This window comes from Aspergillus pseudodeflectus (assembly GCF_044049435.1).
Source record: "Aspergillus pseudodeflectus strain CBS 756.74 chromosome Unknown BJX68scaffold_65, whole genome shotgun sequence".
Taxonomy (NCBI): domain Eukaryota; kingdom Fungi; phylum Ascomycota; class Eurotiomycetes; order Eurotiales; family Aspergillaceae; genus Aspergillus; species Aspergillus pseudodeflectus.
In genome coordinates this window covers 61,285-76,106 of record NW_027263841.1, presented here as the reverse complement: position 1 = coordinate 76,106, position 14,822 = coordinate 61,285, and the positions used below count along the sequence as shown (strand labels likewise).

At 51.3% G+C, this 14,822-nt stretch overlaps 6 protein-coding genes across 6 annotated transcripts; 4 read left to right on the top strand and 2 right to left on the bottom strand.

The window, feature by feature from the left end:
- Positions 1–115: 115 nt before the first annotated feature.
- BJX68DRAFT_271631 (kinesin family protein) lies at positions 116–3,133 on the top strand (the record flags this gene model as incomplete). Its single annotated transcript, XM_071046986.1, has 2 exons — positions 116–315; positions 370–3,133. The coding sequence occupies 2 exons, from the start codon at positions 116–118 to the stop codon at positions 3,131–3,133; spliced, it is 2,964 nt and encodes a 987-aa protein (XP_070894068.1).
- Positions 3,134–3,509: 376 nt separating this feature from the next.
- On the top strand, positions 3,510–4,506 carry BJX68DRAFT_186298 (peptide-methionine-S-sulfoxide reductase). Its single transcript, XM_071037304.1, has 3 exons — positions 3,510–3,940; positions 4,018–4,336; positions 4,395–4,506. Exons 1-3 carry the CDS (start codon positions 3,646–3,648, stop codon positions 4,426–4,428), a joined length of 648 nt encoding a protein of 215 aa, XP_070894067.1. The 5' UTR covers positions 3,510–3,645; the 3' UTR covers positions 4,429–4,506.
- A 953-nt stretch (positions 4,507–5,459) lies between these two features.
- BJX68DRAFT_278981 (uncharacterized protein) lies at positions 5,460–7,063 on the top strand (the record flags this gene model as incomplete). The annotated part of the gene is made up of 4 exons (XM_071048643.1): positions 5,460–5,525; positions 5,578–5,722; positions 5,789–6,523; positions 6,586–7,063. The coding sequence occupies 4 exons, from the start codon at positions 5,460–5,462 to the stop codon at positions 6,780–6,782; spliced, it is 1,143 nt and encodes a 380-aa protein (XP_070894066.1). The 3' UTR covers positions 6,783–7,063.
- A 1,773-nt stretch (positions 7,064–8,836) lies between these two features.
- On the top strand, positions 8,837–10,989 carry utr2 (putative cell wall glucanase (Utr2)). The gene is made up of 4 exons (XM_071037303.1): positions 8,837–8,911; positions 9,119–9,300; positions 9,356–9,793; positions 9,840–10,989. Exons 2-4 carry the CDS (start codon positions 9,171–9,173, stop codon positions 10,607–10,609), a joined length of 1,338 nt encoding a protein of 445 aa, XP_070894065.1. The 5' UTR covers positions 8,837–8,911; positions 9,119–9,170; the 3' UTR covers positions 10,610–10,989.
- Positions 10,990–11,494: 505 nt separating this feature from the next.
- On the bottom strand, positions 11,495–13,643 carry BJX68DRAFT_186236 (alkaline phosphatase). The gene is made up of 2 exons (XM_071037302.1): positions 12,101–13,643; positions 11,495–12,024 (listed from the first exon to the last, which is right to left on the bottom strand). The coding sequence occupies exons 1-2, from the start codon at positions 13,596–13,598 to the stop codon at positions 11,705–11,707; spliced, it is 1,818 nt and encodes a 605-aa protein (XP_070894064.1). The 5' UTR covers positions 13,599–13,643; the 3' UTR covers positions 11,495–11,704.
- A 123-nt stretch (positions 13,644–13,766) lies between these two features.
- On the bottom strand, positions 13,767–14,692 carry BJX68DRAFT_246608 (Mth938-like domain-containing protein). Its single transcript, XM_071041674.1, has 2 exons — positions 14,112–14,692; positions 13,767–14,041 (listed from the first exon to the last, which is right to left on the bottom strand). Exons 1-2 carry the CDS (start codon positions 14,632–14,634, stop codon positions 13,845–13,847), a joined length of 720 nt encoding a protein of 239 aa, XP_070894063.1. The 5' UTR covers positions 14,635–14,692; the 3' UTR covers positions 13,767–13,844.
- Positions 14,693–14,822: the final 130 nt, after the last annotated feature.

The window sequence follows — 14,822 nt, the reverse complement described above, 5'->3', positions numbered from 1 at the left end:
GACATTCTGCGCTCCCCAACTGTCGCGCCAAACGGTACGGTACGGGGCGGATGGCCCTCGGTTGCACCAATCTCTCACGCCGAGTACAACAGCATTTCGACAAACATTGGACAAGATGGGGTCTCCGAGCGACTCTTCATCTATCACCGTCGCCGTTCGAGTAAGGCCGTTCACGATCCGGGAGGCGGCACAGCTGTCCAAGATTGAAGATGGCCCGTTGTTTCTCGGTGACGGCTCCCTGGCGGGGGTACCAACACCGAAACTAAATCAGAAGGGCATTCGTCCCATTATAAAGGTCATTGACGACCGGTGTCTGTAGGTACATGCTCTGCCATACAGGGACAGCCATTCTTACGATTTCTTGAACAGAGTTTTTGATCCACCCGAAGACAATCCCGTCCAGAAGTTCTCCAGAAGTGTCGTACCCCAGGGGAAGAGAGTGAAAGACCAGACCTTCGCCTTTGACCGAATCTTCGACCAAAGTGCTAGCCAGGGAGAAGTTTATGAAGCGACAACGCGGAATTTGCTCGACAGCGTCCTGGACGGATACAATGCCACCGTATTTGCTTACGGTGCGACCGGTTGTGGAAAGACCCATACGATCACAGGCACACCGCAACAACCAGGCATAATCTTCCTCACTATGCAGGAACTGTTCGAGCGTATCGAAGAACGATCCGGGGAGAAGCAAACCGAGCTGTCTCTTTCGTTTTTGGAGATCTACAACGAAACCATTCGCGACCTTCTAGTTCCCGGTGGATCGAAGAGCGGCTTGACGCTGCGAGAGGACACAAATAAATCAGTATCAGTATCTGGGCTGTCGAGTCATAATCCCAAGTCTGTGCAAGAGGTTATGGATATGATTATGCGGGGGAATGAATGCCGCACGATGTCTCCGACAGAGGCAAATGCAACTTCTTCTCGATCCCACGCAGTCCTCCAGATCAATATTGCTCAGAAGGACAGAAACGCAGATATCCACGAACCCCATACTATGGCAACCTTCAGCATCATTGACTTGGCTGGGAGTGAGCGTGCTAGTGCAACAAAGAATAGGGGAGAGCGATTGTTTGAAGGGGCAAACATCAACAAATCTCTACTCGCCCTCGGTAGCTGTATAAATGCACTCTGCGATCCACGAAAGCGGAACCATGTTCCATACCGGAACTCGAAGCTAACACGCCTCCTCAAGTTCTCACTCGGTGGGAACTGCAAGACAGTCATGATTGTCTGTGTCAGTCCCTCTAGTCAACATTTCGATGAGACCCAAAACACCTTGCGCTATGCGAACAGGGCTAAAAACATCCAAACCAAAGTCACGCGGAACGTGTTCAATGTCAATCGCCATGTCAAAGATTTTCTAGTGAAGATCGACGAGCAGATGGCGTTGATAAACGAGCTCAAGGCGCAACAGAAGGAATCAGAGAAGGTCGCATTCGCCAAGTTCAAGAAGCAAACGGAAAAGAAGGATATTGCCGTCCGCGAGGGTCTAGCCCGGATTCGTAACGCCTATGACCATTCACTGCCTGAGAGGCAGGAGAGAACTAACAACATGATTAAGTTGAAACAGGTCAGCCGCAGGATTGGGTTGTTGTCTTCGTGGATCGCCGCGTTTGACAATGTCTGCGGAAATTCCGAAGACGTTGAGCCACTGTCAAACCTACAAGCTGTTCGAAAGACAGCTCAAGGTATCTTGCTGGAGCTGGAAGGAAGCAGACAACATTACCATCAGCGCCTGTCAAAAAGTACCTGGGACCGTGCCATGACCTCAGCTGTTGAGAACGCCATTGCTCAACTTCAGAAATTCGAAATTACCGACAACAGTGACTTTACGAACCTCCGACGAGAGGCGGAACTTCTCAGGGCGAATACTGAGAGAGAGTCTCTTTCGGCGATTGCGGAACAAGACAAGGCAGGAGAGGCTGCTACGGTGCAACTATTACTCCAGGCACAGTTCGAAACCGCTTCTGCCATTGAGAATATCATGCATCTCAGCCAGGAAGAGGCTGTTGAGGCAGGAAAACGAATCCTGACCAAGATGCTTGATTCCTGCTGCAGTGTGGCCTCAAACATAGTCAAGCCAGACGGCGGCTTGCCGGCTATGCAAACATTTACTCCACTCAAAGCTAGCCCCTCCAAACAAAAGAAGAGGTTAAGCTTGGCCCTTGTTCCCCCCAGCAAGGGATTAAACGCTCCTATCTCATTGAACCCAACAGCTCCACCGTCGCCGACGAGGGCAAGTCCTCGTCGTCGCAAGATGGGTGGCGGCAGGAAGAGCGTTAGCTTCTCGCCCAAGAAAGTCCAAGGCAAGCCACCGAAGCGAAGCGTCCGCTGGAAGGATGACGAACAAGATGGCACCTTAACCGAAACTCAAAAGACGCCTCAGAAAGCTGAAGCTTCCTCGGCTCCTCAAGAAGATAGCCCGTATGAGCCCACGCTCCACAGAACATCTCCAATCCCACGTGGCATTCCAGTACCGAGCCGAAACTTTAGCCCTTCGGGTGGTTCATCCCCAATTCCAACCCCGTCCGACCAACCACTGAGCATTCCGAAGAACAATAGGTTCAAGACCGGCTTCTTGTCTAAGAAAGCGGGCGGCTCTCCAGGCCCTTCGCTCCCTCCAGTTCTACAGCACGATCGGAGCTCACCTCTGCGTGACATTGAGAACAGTAGCTTCTTGAACCGCGCCTCCGTGGAGCGCCCGTCCAAGATTGCTATCAGAACGCCAAGCGGAAACTACAATTCCAGCCCGGTACCCGAGCCCAAAGGCGAATGGAAGGCGACCAAAGACGATGTGAGACGGATCAGCAGCGCCATGAGGCGCATCTCGATAGGGTCAGTCGGACCCGGCGCTTCCGCCGCTGCTCTTCGTGCCCATCGCCGCCGCAGTCCGCCGTCAGCCACCTATGGTAGCTCGCCACCCGAGAATACAATGTTCACAGCACAGGCCAGGCGAATGACCAAAGGCGACAATGAGCTCGAGAACAAACCAGCGGTTCTGGGACCTCGAACTCTGCCTATCATGAAGAACACCAGCCAGAGACGTACGACGTTTGGAGGAGACATTCGGCCCAGAAACTTTAGTCTCACTGGCCGAGATGCGGTCCGTTTGAGTGCCATCGGCGGCTTATGATGTGAGTTTTACTATTGAAATCAGGGTATAACATGAGATAGCGATTGGGTTTTTTCTTTTCTTTTCTTTTTTTGTCTTTGATTATCTGGCGACACAATCATTCAGGGGGCGTTGTGCTCTTTTATTTTCTTCGAGGGACATACTATTTTCCTAGGACGTGTACAATACCAGAACTTGCTTTGGAGTATCTACCAGCCTTGAAGCTGTTGGCTGAGGCTCAATCCATTTTTCGCCCAGCGACATGAACATGATAGTTGCACGCCTAAGAATAAAGCGCCGAAAATGTGAACCAAGCCTATTCAGGCAAAATTTCGATAGGATAATCTGCCCAGCGATGACGCCACCAACACGAAGCTTATCTAGCGCGGGGAAAACCCCGACGAGCTACATTCTTGACAGACGACGCCTAAATCCTAAGTTCTGATTGTATCGCCGCTTCCGTTTTCTCTCTTTCCTACAGATAGACTTTTGACCTCAAGATACGCATCGCACAAGAACAAAGAACAACGTTGATGGCCTTCGCTGTACCCGCCCTCGGCTCAACGATCTTCTCGCGATTTTTCCGCTCCTTCTCCACCACCTCTCCAACTCTTTCGCTGACACCTGCGGAATCTTCGGCATCCCGGAATATGGCGAGCGCAACAATACAGACGGCAACCGTCGCTGCGGGCTGCTTTTGGGGTGTAGAACACCTCTTCCGCAAGGAGTTTGGGCAAGGAAAGGGGCTTTTGGAGGCCAAGGTTGGCTACTGCGGGGGGGACACGGCGTCCCCCTCATATCCGGCTGTTTGCACCGGAGATACGGGGCGTGAGTGCTCTCCATTTCTTGTATCATCTGTCTTGATTAAGTAGCGCTAATGTCTCCTTTCCCTTCGGACTGTACAGACGCCGAAGCTCTCCAGATAACATTCGACCCGTCGCTCGTGAGCTACCGCTCGCTGCTAGAATTCTTCTACCGCATGCACGACCCCACGACGAAGAACCGGCAGGGCCCGGATGTCGGGACGCAGTACCGCAGCGCTATTTTCACGCACGGCGACGAGCAGCACCGGATTGCCGAGACGATCACGGACAAAGTGAGCAAGGAGTGGTATAAGCAGGCTCTTTCGACGGAAATTATCCCTGCGGGCCAGTGGTGGGATGCGGAGGAGTACCACCAGCTTTACTTGCATAAGAATCCGACTGGATATGAGTGCCCTGCGCAGTACGTTTCTCCCCTCTCCGGCGCGGCTTGGTAGAGGGTTTACTGATGATTTGTGTAGCTTTGTTAGAAGTTTCCCGCCGCTTTCTGAATGACTAGGGGCTAGGATTTGAAAGTGGGAATATTCAGCGCCTAATGATTTTATGGATATAGGCGTGGACTTGTGGCATCTGGGAAAGTGCTCCGCCTTCCTGCAACTTCGTATCAACTCATTAGCTCATGATGAACAGAAAGAATCAGACGCATATCATTCACTTTTCACCTGTATCTTGGAGCTGAGAGCCGGACACAATCTGTAATGAAATCGGCTGTCTCGTTCCCACGGGTCTCAACCCATGATTTGGGCCACTGCGTCTTAGAATCACACTGAGAGCAAAGTCTGCTCTGCAGGCTGTCACCTCAGCTCTGTGTATCTGATCCAGAGTCTGGGGGGAGGCCCTGGCCCTAAGCTGGGCAGGTGATAAAGCAGGTGGGAAACAGGGAATGGGAGCTGGAGCAAATGCGCGCATTGTTTTGACCGGCCTTCACTTCAGTAACACTTTTCCTTCCATCAACAGATTATGTGGCCCTCAGTGTTCTCTCACTTGTCTCTTGCCCCTCTTCTAGGTTCCTCCCCCTCTTCTTTGCTCTCTTCTTCTTCTTCTTCTTCTACTCTCTCTCACCCTCTTCTTCTCTGGCTTCCTCCAGGCCTTTGCCCCCCATCTTCCTTTTCCTCATCTACGTATCCCTTTTACGCCCAACTCTTATTAACAATTGCTTGACTTGTCTTGGTGAAGTTCTCTATTTACATCTTCTCCCGTGGGGTAGTGAGTGAATCGTGAGTGATCTTTAAAGCAGCTTCCAGTGTGTTGTGACCTGGAGCATCGTTAGAATCGAAGAACTCTTGTGCTCTTCCCTAGGACTTTTCACTCATTATTATCTGCCAGGCTCCATTATCAACTCTTCAGAACTCACCTGGTTTATTATTCGCGGTGTATTGATTCTGCAGCAGCCAGTTTCGAGGTTCCTCTCCCCCAAATATCCACCCCCTATGCAGTAACAGAACCTGGCTAATCTGGATCATGCTCATTGATAGGTCCTTTTTTGTAGACCTGCACGTCCACCTCACTTTATCCGCACTTTCGAAATGGCCTACACTATTGAGGCTGCGATGACCGAGGCGTTGGCCCACCTCAGACGCGTTTCTGAACATGTGAGGGCTTCAGCTTGCTCTATCAGGTGATGATATAGTAACAAGATTGCAGTTTCGCAACCACGAGCAGCCTAGAGCTGCAAATGAGATTGGAAAGGCGAGCGCAAAGCTCGTCGAAGCCTTCAATGAAGGCATAGCTCAACTCTCTCCAAGCGAATATGTCTTTGACTTCGTGGTTACTACCCCTGCCTGCCGTGGTAGCATATACGGCTAACGTTGTAAAAAGCCTGACAGTGCGCATCATTCCGCGGCCCACCCTCGAGCAATAATACAACGTCAAGCCCATGAGGCTCTCATGAACGAAGTTGAGAAGGGTAAAAGAGGAGATGCCAATGCTGGGCTAGACAGGATCCAGGAAGCCATTGGACCCGCTCCACTGCATCCCAGCAGCTGGGCACAAGTTGCCAGTTCGGTTTCCAGTGTTCAGGACTCTTCTTCCCGTTCTGCACAGTTCTTCAAGTCGCCCGCCTCGCTAGCATCTAGCTCCCCTTCAAAGGAGAACGTAAATAGCGACGATGAAGATAAATCCGGCAAGGAGCTTGCTCCCTTCTCCGCCCCTACTGTGCCCGAAATTTCTGAGAAGGCAGGAATAATCCGTGTTTACGGAAGAATGACCAGAGATGCCGTGAACTATATCACTACCCGAATCCGTGAGGGACCTCTGCACGACATCCGCGTTGAGACTAATGAAAGAATCCGTGTTATCTTTCAGCATGCGTCGCACGCGCTCGCGCTTTTCAAGTCCAACCAAAATATGGAGGCCCTGGTCGGACACGGACGTTTTGGACCAGGCTATAGTGTGGAATTGGCTGAAATCGTCGATTGGAACGACGATCTTCATCGCATGAACCAGCCGATTAGAGAGCGCCGCCGTCTCTCCTTTGCAAGGAAGAGGCTTTTCGCGGACAACATGTCTCCCGAAAAGTGGAAGCACGATATCCGTGCTATTGCCGGCGCCGGAAACATTGATTTCCTCTGGGTTTTCAACTCTGGCAATGGTAAGTGACGAGTCTCAGTACCTCACCAGATATTTGAATATCTATCACTAACAAGGGTGCAGCGACCGCCGTTTTCACCAGCACCGGCGTTGCTCGCAAGGTCTTGGAAGTGTTCAACAGATGGAAAGATGGTCACAACGTCTATAGTGGTGTCTCGGTCACCTATTCCTCGGACCCGTGTGAGAAGGATCTCACCATGGTCAAAGAGACCAACCGACCCCACAATGGCAAGTATCTGGTGAGGAGACCGCTTCAGTAGCTGCAACTAGCATGGCTGCCGCCGAGATGTCTTTCTCCGCCGAGAAGTAGGATACTTAGGAAACTCGCCCGTGAACGGGATATCAGTTGTGGTCATCAAAACAAAAAAAAAGAAAAAAAAAAGAGAAAAGCAAGAAAAAAAGAGTTGGGCAAGGGCCACGGCAACCACGATGTGGCTCCTAATTAGCAACCACGACCGTCCTCTGGGCTATGTCCGTGGTATGCATATCGAGTCAACGTGGCATGGTACAAAGCCCCGACAATAGTTGAGAGAGGAGTGATAGGGGTGGGTGGGAGGGCAAGATTCAAATGTGTGGGTATGTCAGGGATGTTTATGGAGCAGCTGGTGGATGATTTGCTTTTTGTCTACAGCTTCAGAGCCGTTAATAACGTTACATTGTACCATCTGCCATTGGGGATCGCAGTAAGCTTAAACAGTAGGTAGTAACCATGATTTACATCGGCATCTGCCCGAGCTGTGTAACTTCGTACCCGAGCTAAGGATGTAGACACGCTGCTCTGTCTTTGACTTTCTGATCCGTGAAACATAATGAGGACTCGCTAGATTATATATCTTGTCGGGCCACTCTACATCCTCCCAGAGTCGATCCCAAACATATATATACATACATGTACATGGATAGTGTACTCCAAATATAGGAATCCCGGTTACCTATCGTATTCCGGGCCAGCCAAAACGCAAATTCGACGTGTGTGGTACAGCGCGAACCTGCAGGCGTTGTGGCGTGGGTGGTCGTGAGCTTGTATCAACAGCTGGTACACGAACCTCCTGATGACGCGGCAGCGAACTCTATATGTGAGATATTGTGCCTTGCATGGCCAAAAGTAATACTCGGAAACGATGTTGTCGTCAAGAGGTATTCTACAACAGCCATTGATCTAGAGATGCCGTGAACAGCCCAAGAACCAAGGTTCCGAGTCCCACTTGACAATTTTCCGACTGGGGTAAATCTGGTCGCGGAAAAAGGGCAACATCACCTGGAATGCCGATTTGACGTCAAGTTGGATGAAATTGTCTCGTTGCCACGCGGTAGAAAGGTTAGTGGGCGCATGCCTTGCGATCTGAGAAGCAAGGGGGTTGCTTCAGTTCAATCGGTTTCGTCGCGAGGGACTCTTCTAGACCGAAGCTTTGACGGGGTAGTAGAATTGCATTTGAAGGTCGACAAAAAGCGCCCAAGAATACAATCTGAGCAGGTCTGAAGCAGGGCATATCTTGGAGACCTGGAAGACTGTGACTGAGTTACTATGCCGGTTATTCTTAGCTCTTTTTATTGAGTTCACTAGAGGGTGGGCATTCCCTGGTTTCTTACCAGTATTACCGGTACTGAGACCCGTCGTTACGGTATTGGCGATAAGGGACCGCCAGGGACTGTTTTCGGACAAGGGTCACAAGACTGAGAGATTGAACTGGCACTCGGGAAAGTTGTTTCCAGGCCTAATTAAAGGTTGCTGTTGGAACTTAATGGTCACTAAGAAGTAGATAGTAGTAGTAGCAGTCGCACACAGTTGCCTGGCTCACTTACTTACAGCTAGCTGTGACCGTGTGGCAAATGGCAATTGACCAAAAATATCCTCATGACTTGAAGTGAGACATCAGGTTCAAGCGAAAACTGTGGAGCCAAACGAAAAGAGTCTTAGCGGTTCTTTGCGCTGACATGGTGCTGACTCTGGCATGCCAATTAATCTCCTAAAAGACTGCGCTCAAAGCTGTATGGGCTCATCTCAGCCCTCTTATCTTCATCGTAGCGTATTGTAATTACAAGCAGACCCGCATGCATACAGGAGCGGATAACCTTGAAAAACCCCGACTTTGTTGCAACTCCAGAATCAAGGCGGCCGTTTAAATGATTTAACAGCGCTTTTCCCTCCCTTTTCCTTCTTGGTCTCTTTTTCCTCGATCCGGTCATTCATTTCTTCTTTCGTTCACCTACCCCATCGCCTCAGGAGCAGAGCACTTTGTCTCTCCTCCATATCGGCCCTCTCTCAGCGGTGATAAAGGTCCCCTTTTTCCCGCAGTCCCTCGTTGATTGGTGCGCTATATACCCATTTACAAACGCCTATACTATATTGCCCTTGTATATCTGGAACGCGGTTTCTGCCTCCTTTTTGGTAAGCAACGCCTGTCATTCCGACGTCTTTTGTCTATCTGCCCGGTCAAGAGAACGTGTCCAGGGTCGTTCCTGTCCAGTTCCGGCACAATCCCCTGAAGTGGATCGCAGAGCTTGCCCGTTCACAAAGACCTTCGGCCCAGGCCCACCTCCACTATGCCCTGACTCCCTCGCTCGGTTTTAAACTGACCCTTCTCCGTCTTCTTAGAAACTCTGTATATGATCCTGGCTTTGGAGTAGATTCAAGCCAGTTCGCTGCCATGTTGCGCCTCGCACCCGCTCTTATCTTCGCCTACCTGGCGACTAGCGCCGTCGCCGCAGACGATGATTTCACCCCTCCGAATTGCAGTCTCGACGAGCACTGCCCTGAGAAGTACCCTTGTTGCTCTGGTATGTTTGAAAGTCGATCCTGAGTTACTTGGTTCACCGGCTTATCTTCCACTAGTATACGGACAATGTGGTACGGGCGCTTACTGTCTCGGTGGATGCGATCCCCTAATGTCGTACTCTCTCGATTCCTGCGCCCCCATGCCCGTTTGCCAGAGCAAGACCTACAAGTGGGACAACCTTGATAATGCCGCTACAAACAACGAATATCTCGGCAACGCTACCGAATCCGATTGGGTTTACAGCGGATACCCCGAGCTTGAGGACGGAAATCTCCTTCTCACCATGCCCAAGAACAGTGTGGGATCTCTCTTCGCGAACAACCACTATATCTGGTACGGCAAGATTGGTGCCAACATCAAGAGTAGCCGCGGTAAGGGTGTGGTCACTGCATTTATCCTTCTCTCCGATACCAAGGACGAGATCGATTACGAATGGGTCGGTGCCGATCTGAGCCAGGTCGAGACCAACTGGTACTTCCAGGGAATTCTGGACTGTAAGCATACCCGCTTTCTTTTCTTGTAGGAGACTAATCGTTGTAGGGACCAACGGTGACGCGTCCAAGGTTGATTCCGGCGACACTTTCGAGGAGTGGCACCACTATGAAATCGACTGGAGCCCTGAAGAGCTGAAATGGAACATTGACGGCAAAACCGTCCGTACCCTCACTAAGGAATCTACTTTTAACGAAACCTCCAACCGCTACGAGTACCCTCAGACCCCGTCCCGGATGCAAATGTCTCTCTGGCCCGCCGGACAAGCCAGCAACGCCCAGGGAACTATCGAGTGGGCTGGAGGTGAAATAGACTGGGACCACGAGGATATCAAGACTAAGGGTTACTACTATGCCACTTACGGCGAAGTGACCGTGGAGTGCTACGACCCCCCGTCTGGCACTAATATCGAGGGTGATGTCTCCTACGATTTCAAGGATGACAGGGGTCTTGAAGCTTCTGTGGAAATCACCGACAACAAGACCGTCCTTGCATCCCTCGGTGCTACCGGTCTTGACATGGACCTTGGGTCCAACTCCACCAGCAACAACAGCAACAGCAACTCTACCGGTACGATCACCAACAACTCCACAGTTCCCCCGAACCTTGGTGGTACTGGTGGCCAGGGCGGTGGCGGTTCCTCTGTTACTGGAACTGGGGAAGAGTCAACTAGCACCAACGCCCCTGGCACTTTTAATCAGGGAACCGACACCAGCAGCGAGGATGGTGAGAACGCGGCCGCATCTCCCAACGAGCGCGTCTTGAAAGGCTCCTTCTTCGCCGTCCTGGTTGCAATTGTCGTCCTGATTACCCTGTGAAATTCCTACCGTCGTCACTACTCTTCTTCTCTCACCCATTCTTGGATATTATTTATTTATTTCTTCTACATTCCCCGCTTTGCCCTCCTGGACAAACAACAGCATTACGCGTGGCTGCGTTTTCCTTTTTTAAATATACGAATTTCTGCCGTCTCATCTTCTGACACATTCTATTCATGTTCTATACTTCAACCCGGCACCCTTTTTCTCGGCACGGTACCTACCACTGAACTTGATATCCATTGCTTTTCTCACCACCCATATCGTCTCTTTTTCTCTCTTCACATGTCTATTGGTTGACTGATTATTGATTACTTATGCATCTGTTTTTGCTCGAAACCCTGGCTCGGATGTCCCTGATGTTACACTTAATGATTCGCGCACGAACGCGTCCTTTGCGCCGGAGCCGTACTGCTTTTAAGTGAAGTTTCTACTCAACAAACCTTACTTTTACTGGCGAGTATCTCATATCTAGTCTCTAGTCTCTCTTGCTCCTCCTTGTACAGTGAGCCGTGCTTGGTCGCCTGGTTGCAAATATAATACCTCGCTCTTCCTCTTCATCTCTGCAGTCCTCTCTTGTGGTCTCATCGGTCTTACATCGGCATGTGTTGTGTTCTCAGATCTTACCCTGATGAAGGGATACCCAATCTTGTTTGTGCTGCTTTCTGTCCTCATGCGGGCTCGGCTACAGCATAGTATATTTAGGGTATTGCTTAAATCTGATAGCTCAGTACTCGAGTTACTCTACCCCTGCCGCTCTTCATAGAGCAGATACCTCACGAGAAGCGACAGGAAGAGTGAAAGTACTTGGAGTGAGACGAAATAGCAATGCGGTTATGTTATACCAATGTAGGTAGGCATTGTGTATGTGTATGTAGGTGTCTGCATGTATACCAACCGAGCAACGCCAAAAAAGCATATAGCGACAAATAAATGCTAGATGTGGATTAATCATCTGAGAGTTATCACATGCGTGCATGCATCTCTTACACGCAAGTAGAGAGAAAGACAGAGCCCGAACACCGAGTAAACAACATATAGCCAAAACAGGACGATATAGTCCCCTAAAGAAAAAGCCCCAAATGCATTCAAAGCTCAATGTGCTGCCCCGCACCCACACTCATCCCCAAAGACAGATCGTTTCTTAAATTCGCCATGATAGCTATCTAGCCCTTCAGTGCGGACATCTTGGCCGAGCGGGTCACCGAGCCAGTTGAAGCTCGATGGCGCTGTAGCCATTTCGTCTTGAGAGGTGGAGTAGGACCAGAATTCCGCGTCCCGGAGGCGCTTTGTGATGGCGGCGACGTCGAGGTCGAGGTAACTGGCGAGGAAGGAGCCAACTTCAGTGTTTTCGTGGTTTCCTTGAAGCGGCCAAGCGTCCTTTGTGGAGGAGGCGTAGATGTTTACGTCGACGCCTGCGTTTTTTTTTTTTTTGTTGTTAGGCAAATGATGGATTTGTATAGAAAAAGGGGTAGAAGGAAATGTACGTACCTGAGTGGCCGTGTGTCGACCAGCCGACTTGGGCACGGCGGCTGATGATATCGGCAAAGACGTAGGAAGGCGGGATCTCGTTGTCGGGGTCGATGAGGGCGTCTACTTCCTCCTTGGTGGCGTCTTCGACACCTAGGGATTTCTTGAGGAGGTCGCGGGTGTAAGCCTCTTTATCTGGTTGCTCGTTGAGGTGGTCCGACAGCTCTTGAGCGGCAAATTCAGCAGAGTGACTTGCGTTGGCGAGGACGCCAGGTAGCCAGAGGTACTCTGGGTAGGTCGTGTGGAGTTGACGGGCAACGGCAAGGCCGCCAGTCTCATGGTCAGAGGTGCCGACAAGGACACCTGGCGTGGAGTCGTTGTCGAGGAACTCGAGGACAGCCGCAAAAGCCTTGTCATAGGCAAGGACTTCGTTGACTTGAGCAGCTGGATCGTTGCCGTGGCCCGCATGGTCGATCCGCGAACCCTCAATCATGAGGAAGAATCCCTGCTCGCTGTCTCTGGTGGCTTCACTGAGGATCTTAAGGGCCGAACGGGCCATCTCCTCCAGAGAGGGATAGACGTCATTCTGGGATCGGCGGTCAATCTCGTATGGAATATCCTTCTCTGCAAAAAGTCCAAGGAGTGGTAATTTTGCATCTGCACCGCCATCCAGGCCGTCGAAGCCCTTGCGGTCATTGATATAACTAAAACCCTTGTCCTTGGCAACAGCTATCAGATCACGGTCGTCAGCCCGACAACTTCCATCGGTTGTATTCGGCAAGAAATGGCACCGTCCACCACCCATGATGAGGTCTACCACCCGTCCCAGAGGATGCTCGCCAATCTCCTGCTCCGCGATTTGATCTTCGTATTGTCGTAGATTCACATGCGATGCGAAACAAGCCGGCGTAGCATCGGTGATGCGCGTGGTCACCACCAAACCGGTTTTGTAACCCGCCAAAGACGCAGCCTCGAGTACGGTACCACAGGGCGAGTGATCCGGAAGCACAGAGATGGCGCCGTTGTAACTCTTCGACCCGCACGAGAAGGCCGTCGCGCCGGCTGCCGAATCGGTCACCAAACTCGAGCTCGACCGCGTGCGCGATGTACCAAGAATATGCTTGTCCAACACGAGAATCTCGTCAGCTGGGAGTCCCTGGGTCAGCTGTTTGTAGCTGCGAGTCATTGTAAGGCTGGTTGGGCCCATCCCGTCCGACACCATAAAGATAAGGTTACGTTTCCCGGTCGGCTTGCCCCCAGGGCCCCAAGAGTGTTTCCCATCGTTCTGCGCTCGGCTCGTTTCATGTTGGTACACGACTGCAATAACGACAACGGCGACGGTGGCTATCAGCGCCCAGACGAACAGACCGACTTCTCTCCAGAATCCCCACCCGCGGCGGTGGTGGTGTCCGGAGCGGGTACGCTCGCCGGTTAGCAAGGCGTCTTCTTCTTCAGCATTTCGGATAGACGATTGCTCGGACGATATTCGCGGTGCCAAAAGCGGCTCTTCTCTCGGCATGGTGAAGGAACGCAGCGAGAAATGATGATACTTTTGGGGATGCGGAGGAACAGCTGGAGGGTTCAGTCAGAAGTTGGGGGTTTGGCTGGATTTCTTGGCGCCGATTTACGTCAGATCCACCCAACTGAAGAGATCCTAAAACATTACAAACTACACCGTAGTTACGAGTTCCTAAAAACGCACTCGGAGTTGAATTTGAGATATATGCAAAATATGATACAGATTAAGCAAAGAAGCGCATGACCATCACATCCCCTTCCACCCGATAGGGATCATCGCTGCAGCAATCTCGGAAACTCCACGCTCTGTGGCGAGCAGGTTGAACTGCGCGGCAGCATTCCTCGTATCCACAACTTCGACCCGAATTCCCAGAGAGTTGATATGCTTCCTCGTCTCTGGAGATAATGGCATCACCGAGGCTCCCATTCCAAGTATCAACAGATCTACCGTAGTTAGAACCCTTTATACTAGGACAGGCCGAAGAAGCATAGGAAAAGCAAAGGCAAGACATACCAGGACGAGGCCAAACCAAATCCAAAACCCCCCAAGCCTGCTCGTCAACCTCAAACTGACCCTTTGCATTTACCATGCCACTCTTCTCCCCGTCTTCTCTTGCCTTCCATGGTCTCCACGAGAACGCCTCCCCACCGATTAGCAACACACCATCGCCATCTGTAATCTTCACCCCGTTATCGAGATGAAAGCCAGAGTCTAGGCAGGCGTCAACGGCGGTCGTCGGCGCAGGAATATTCCCGAGGACATTTAGAGCGGCAAAATCAGTCTGGGTATCTTCTTGCGATGGGGGACCGCGGTCATGGCTGCGCGGCTTTGCTGGGTGGGAGCGTGAGACCATGCGCGTTGGACGGATGGGTGCCGGGGAATTGGAGGACCCATTGCTGTAGTTGCGGTGCTGGTTGAGGAAGGAGCTGAGAGGCTGAATTCGATTTGGGGTTGCGCAGAGTGGCCTGGTGGATTTGGGGCCCTTCGTGAGGGAGGTACGCAGAGCTCGGAGGAGCTGGAGAGATGGTGGGTGCATCTTCAGGATATATGCAAATAGAAGTTAGATGCAAGTTGAGGTCCAAATAGCAAGGTAGATAACTTGTGGAGAGAAGCTGCGGAGGTTACAACCTGAAGTTAAAAGTGATTAGTGCCTGATTCGCAAGGCGTTAATAGTACTCAACCAATAGGAAGCCTGGCGATGACAGTCTTGTCACCCTGGACGAA

What these genes read in the sequence shown, in the direction of transcription:
- BJX68DRAFT_186298 (XM_071037304.1), top strand. Translation starts at nt 3,646, where the DNA reads ATGGCCTTCGCTGTACCCGCCCTCGGCTCAACGATCTTCTCGCGATTT. An exon ending in TTGCACCGGAGATACGGGGC is followed by an intron (nt 3,941 to 4,017) that starts GTGAGTGCTCTC and finishes CGGACTGTACAG; the next exon opens with ACGCCGAAGCTCTCCAGATA. An exon ending in GGATATGAGTGCCCTGCGCA is followed by an intron (nt 4,337 to 4,394) that starts GTACGTTTCTCC and finishes TGATTTGTGTAG; the next exon opens with CTTTGTTAGAAGTTTCCCGC.
- utr2 (XM_071037303.1), top strand. Translation starts at nt 9,171, where the DNA reads ATGTTGCGCCTCGCACCCGCTCTTATCTTCGCCTACCTGGCGACTAGC. An exon ending in GAAGTACCCTTGTTGCTCTG is followed by an intron (nt 9,301 to 9,355) that starts GTATGTTTGAAA and finishes ATCTTCCACTAG; the next exon opens with TATACGGACAATGTGGTACG. An exon ending in CTTCCAGGGAATTCTGGACT is followed by an intron (nt 9,794 to 9,839) that starts GTAAGCATACCC and finishes TAATCGTTGTAG; the next exon opens with GGACCAACGGTGACGCGTCC.
- BJX68DRAFT_186236 (XM_071037302.1), bottom strand. Translation starts at nt 13,598, where the DNA reads ATGCCGAGAGAAGAGCCGCTTTTGGCACCGCGAATATCGTCCGAGCAA. An exon ending in GTCGACACACGGCCACTCAG is followed by an intron (nt 12,025 to 12,100) that starts GTACGTACATTT and finishes AAAAAAACGCAG; the next exon opens with GCGTCGACGTAAACATCTAC.
- BJX68DRAFT_246608 (XM_071041674.1), bottom strand. Translation starts at nt 14,634, where the DNA reads ATGCACCCACCATCTCTCCAGCTCCTCCGAGCTCTGCGTACCTCCCTC. An exon ending in TTTGGTTTGGCCTCGTCCTG is followed by an intron (nt 14,042 to 14,111) that starts GTATGTCTTGCC and finishes TAACTACGGTAG; the next exon opens with ATCTGTTGATACTTGGAATG.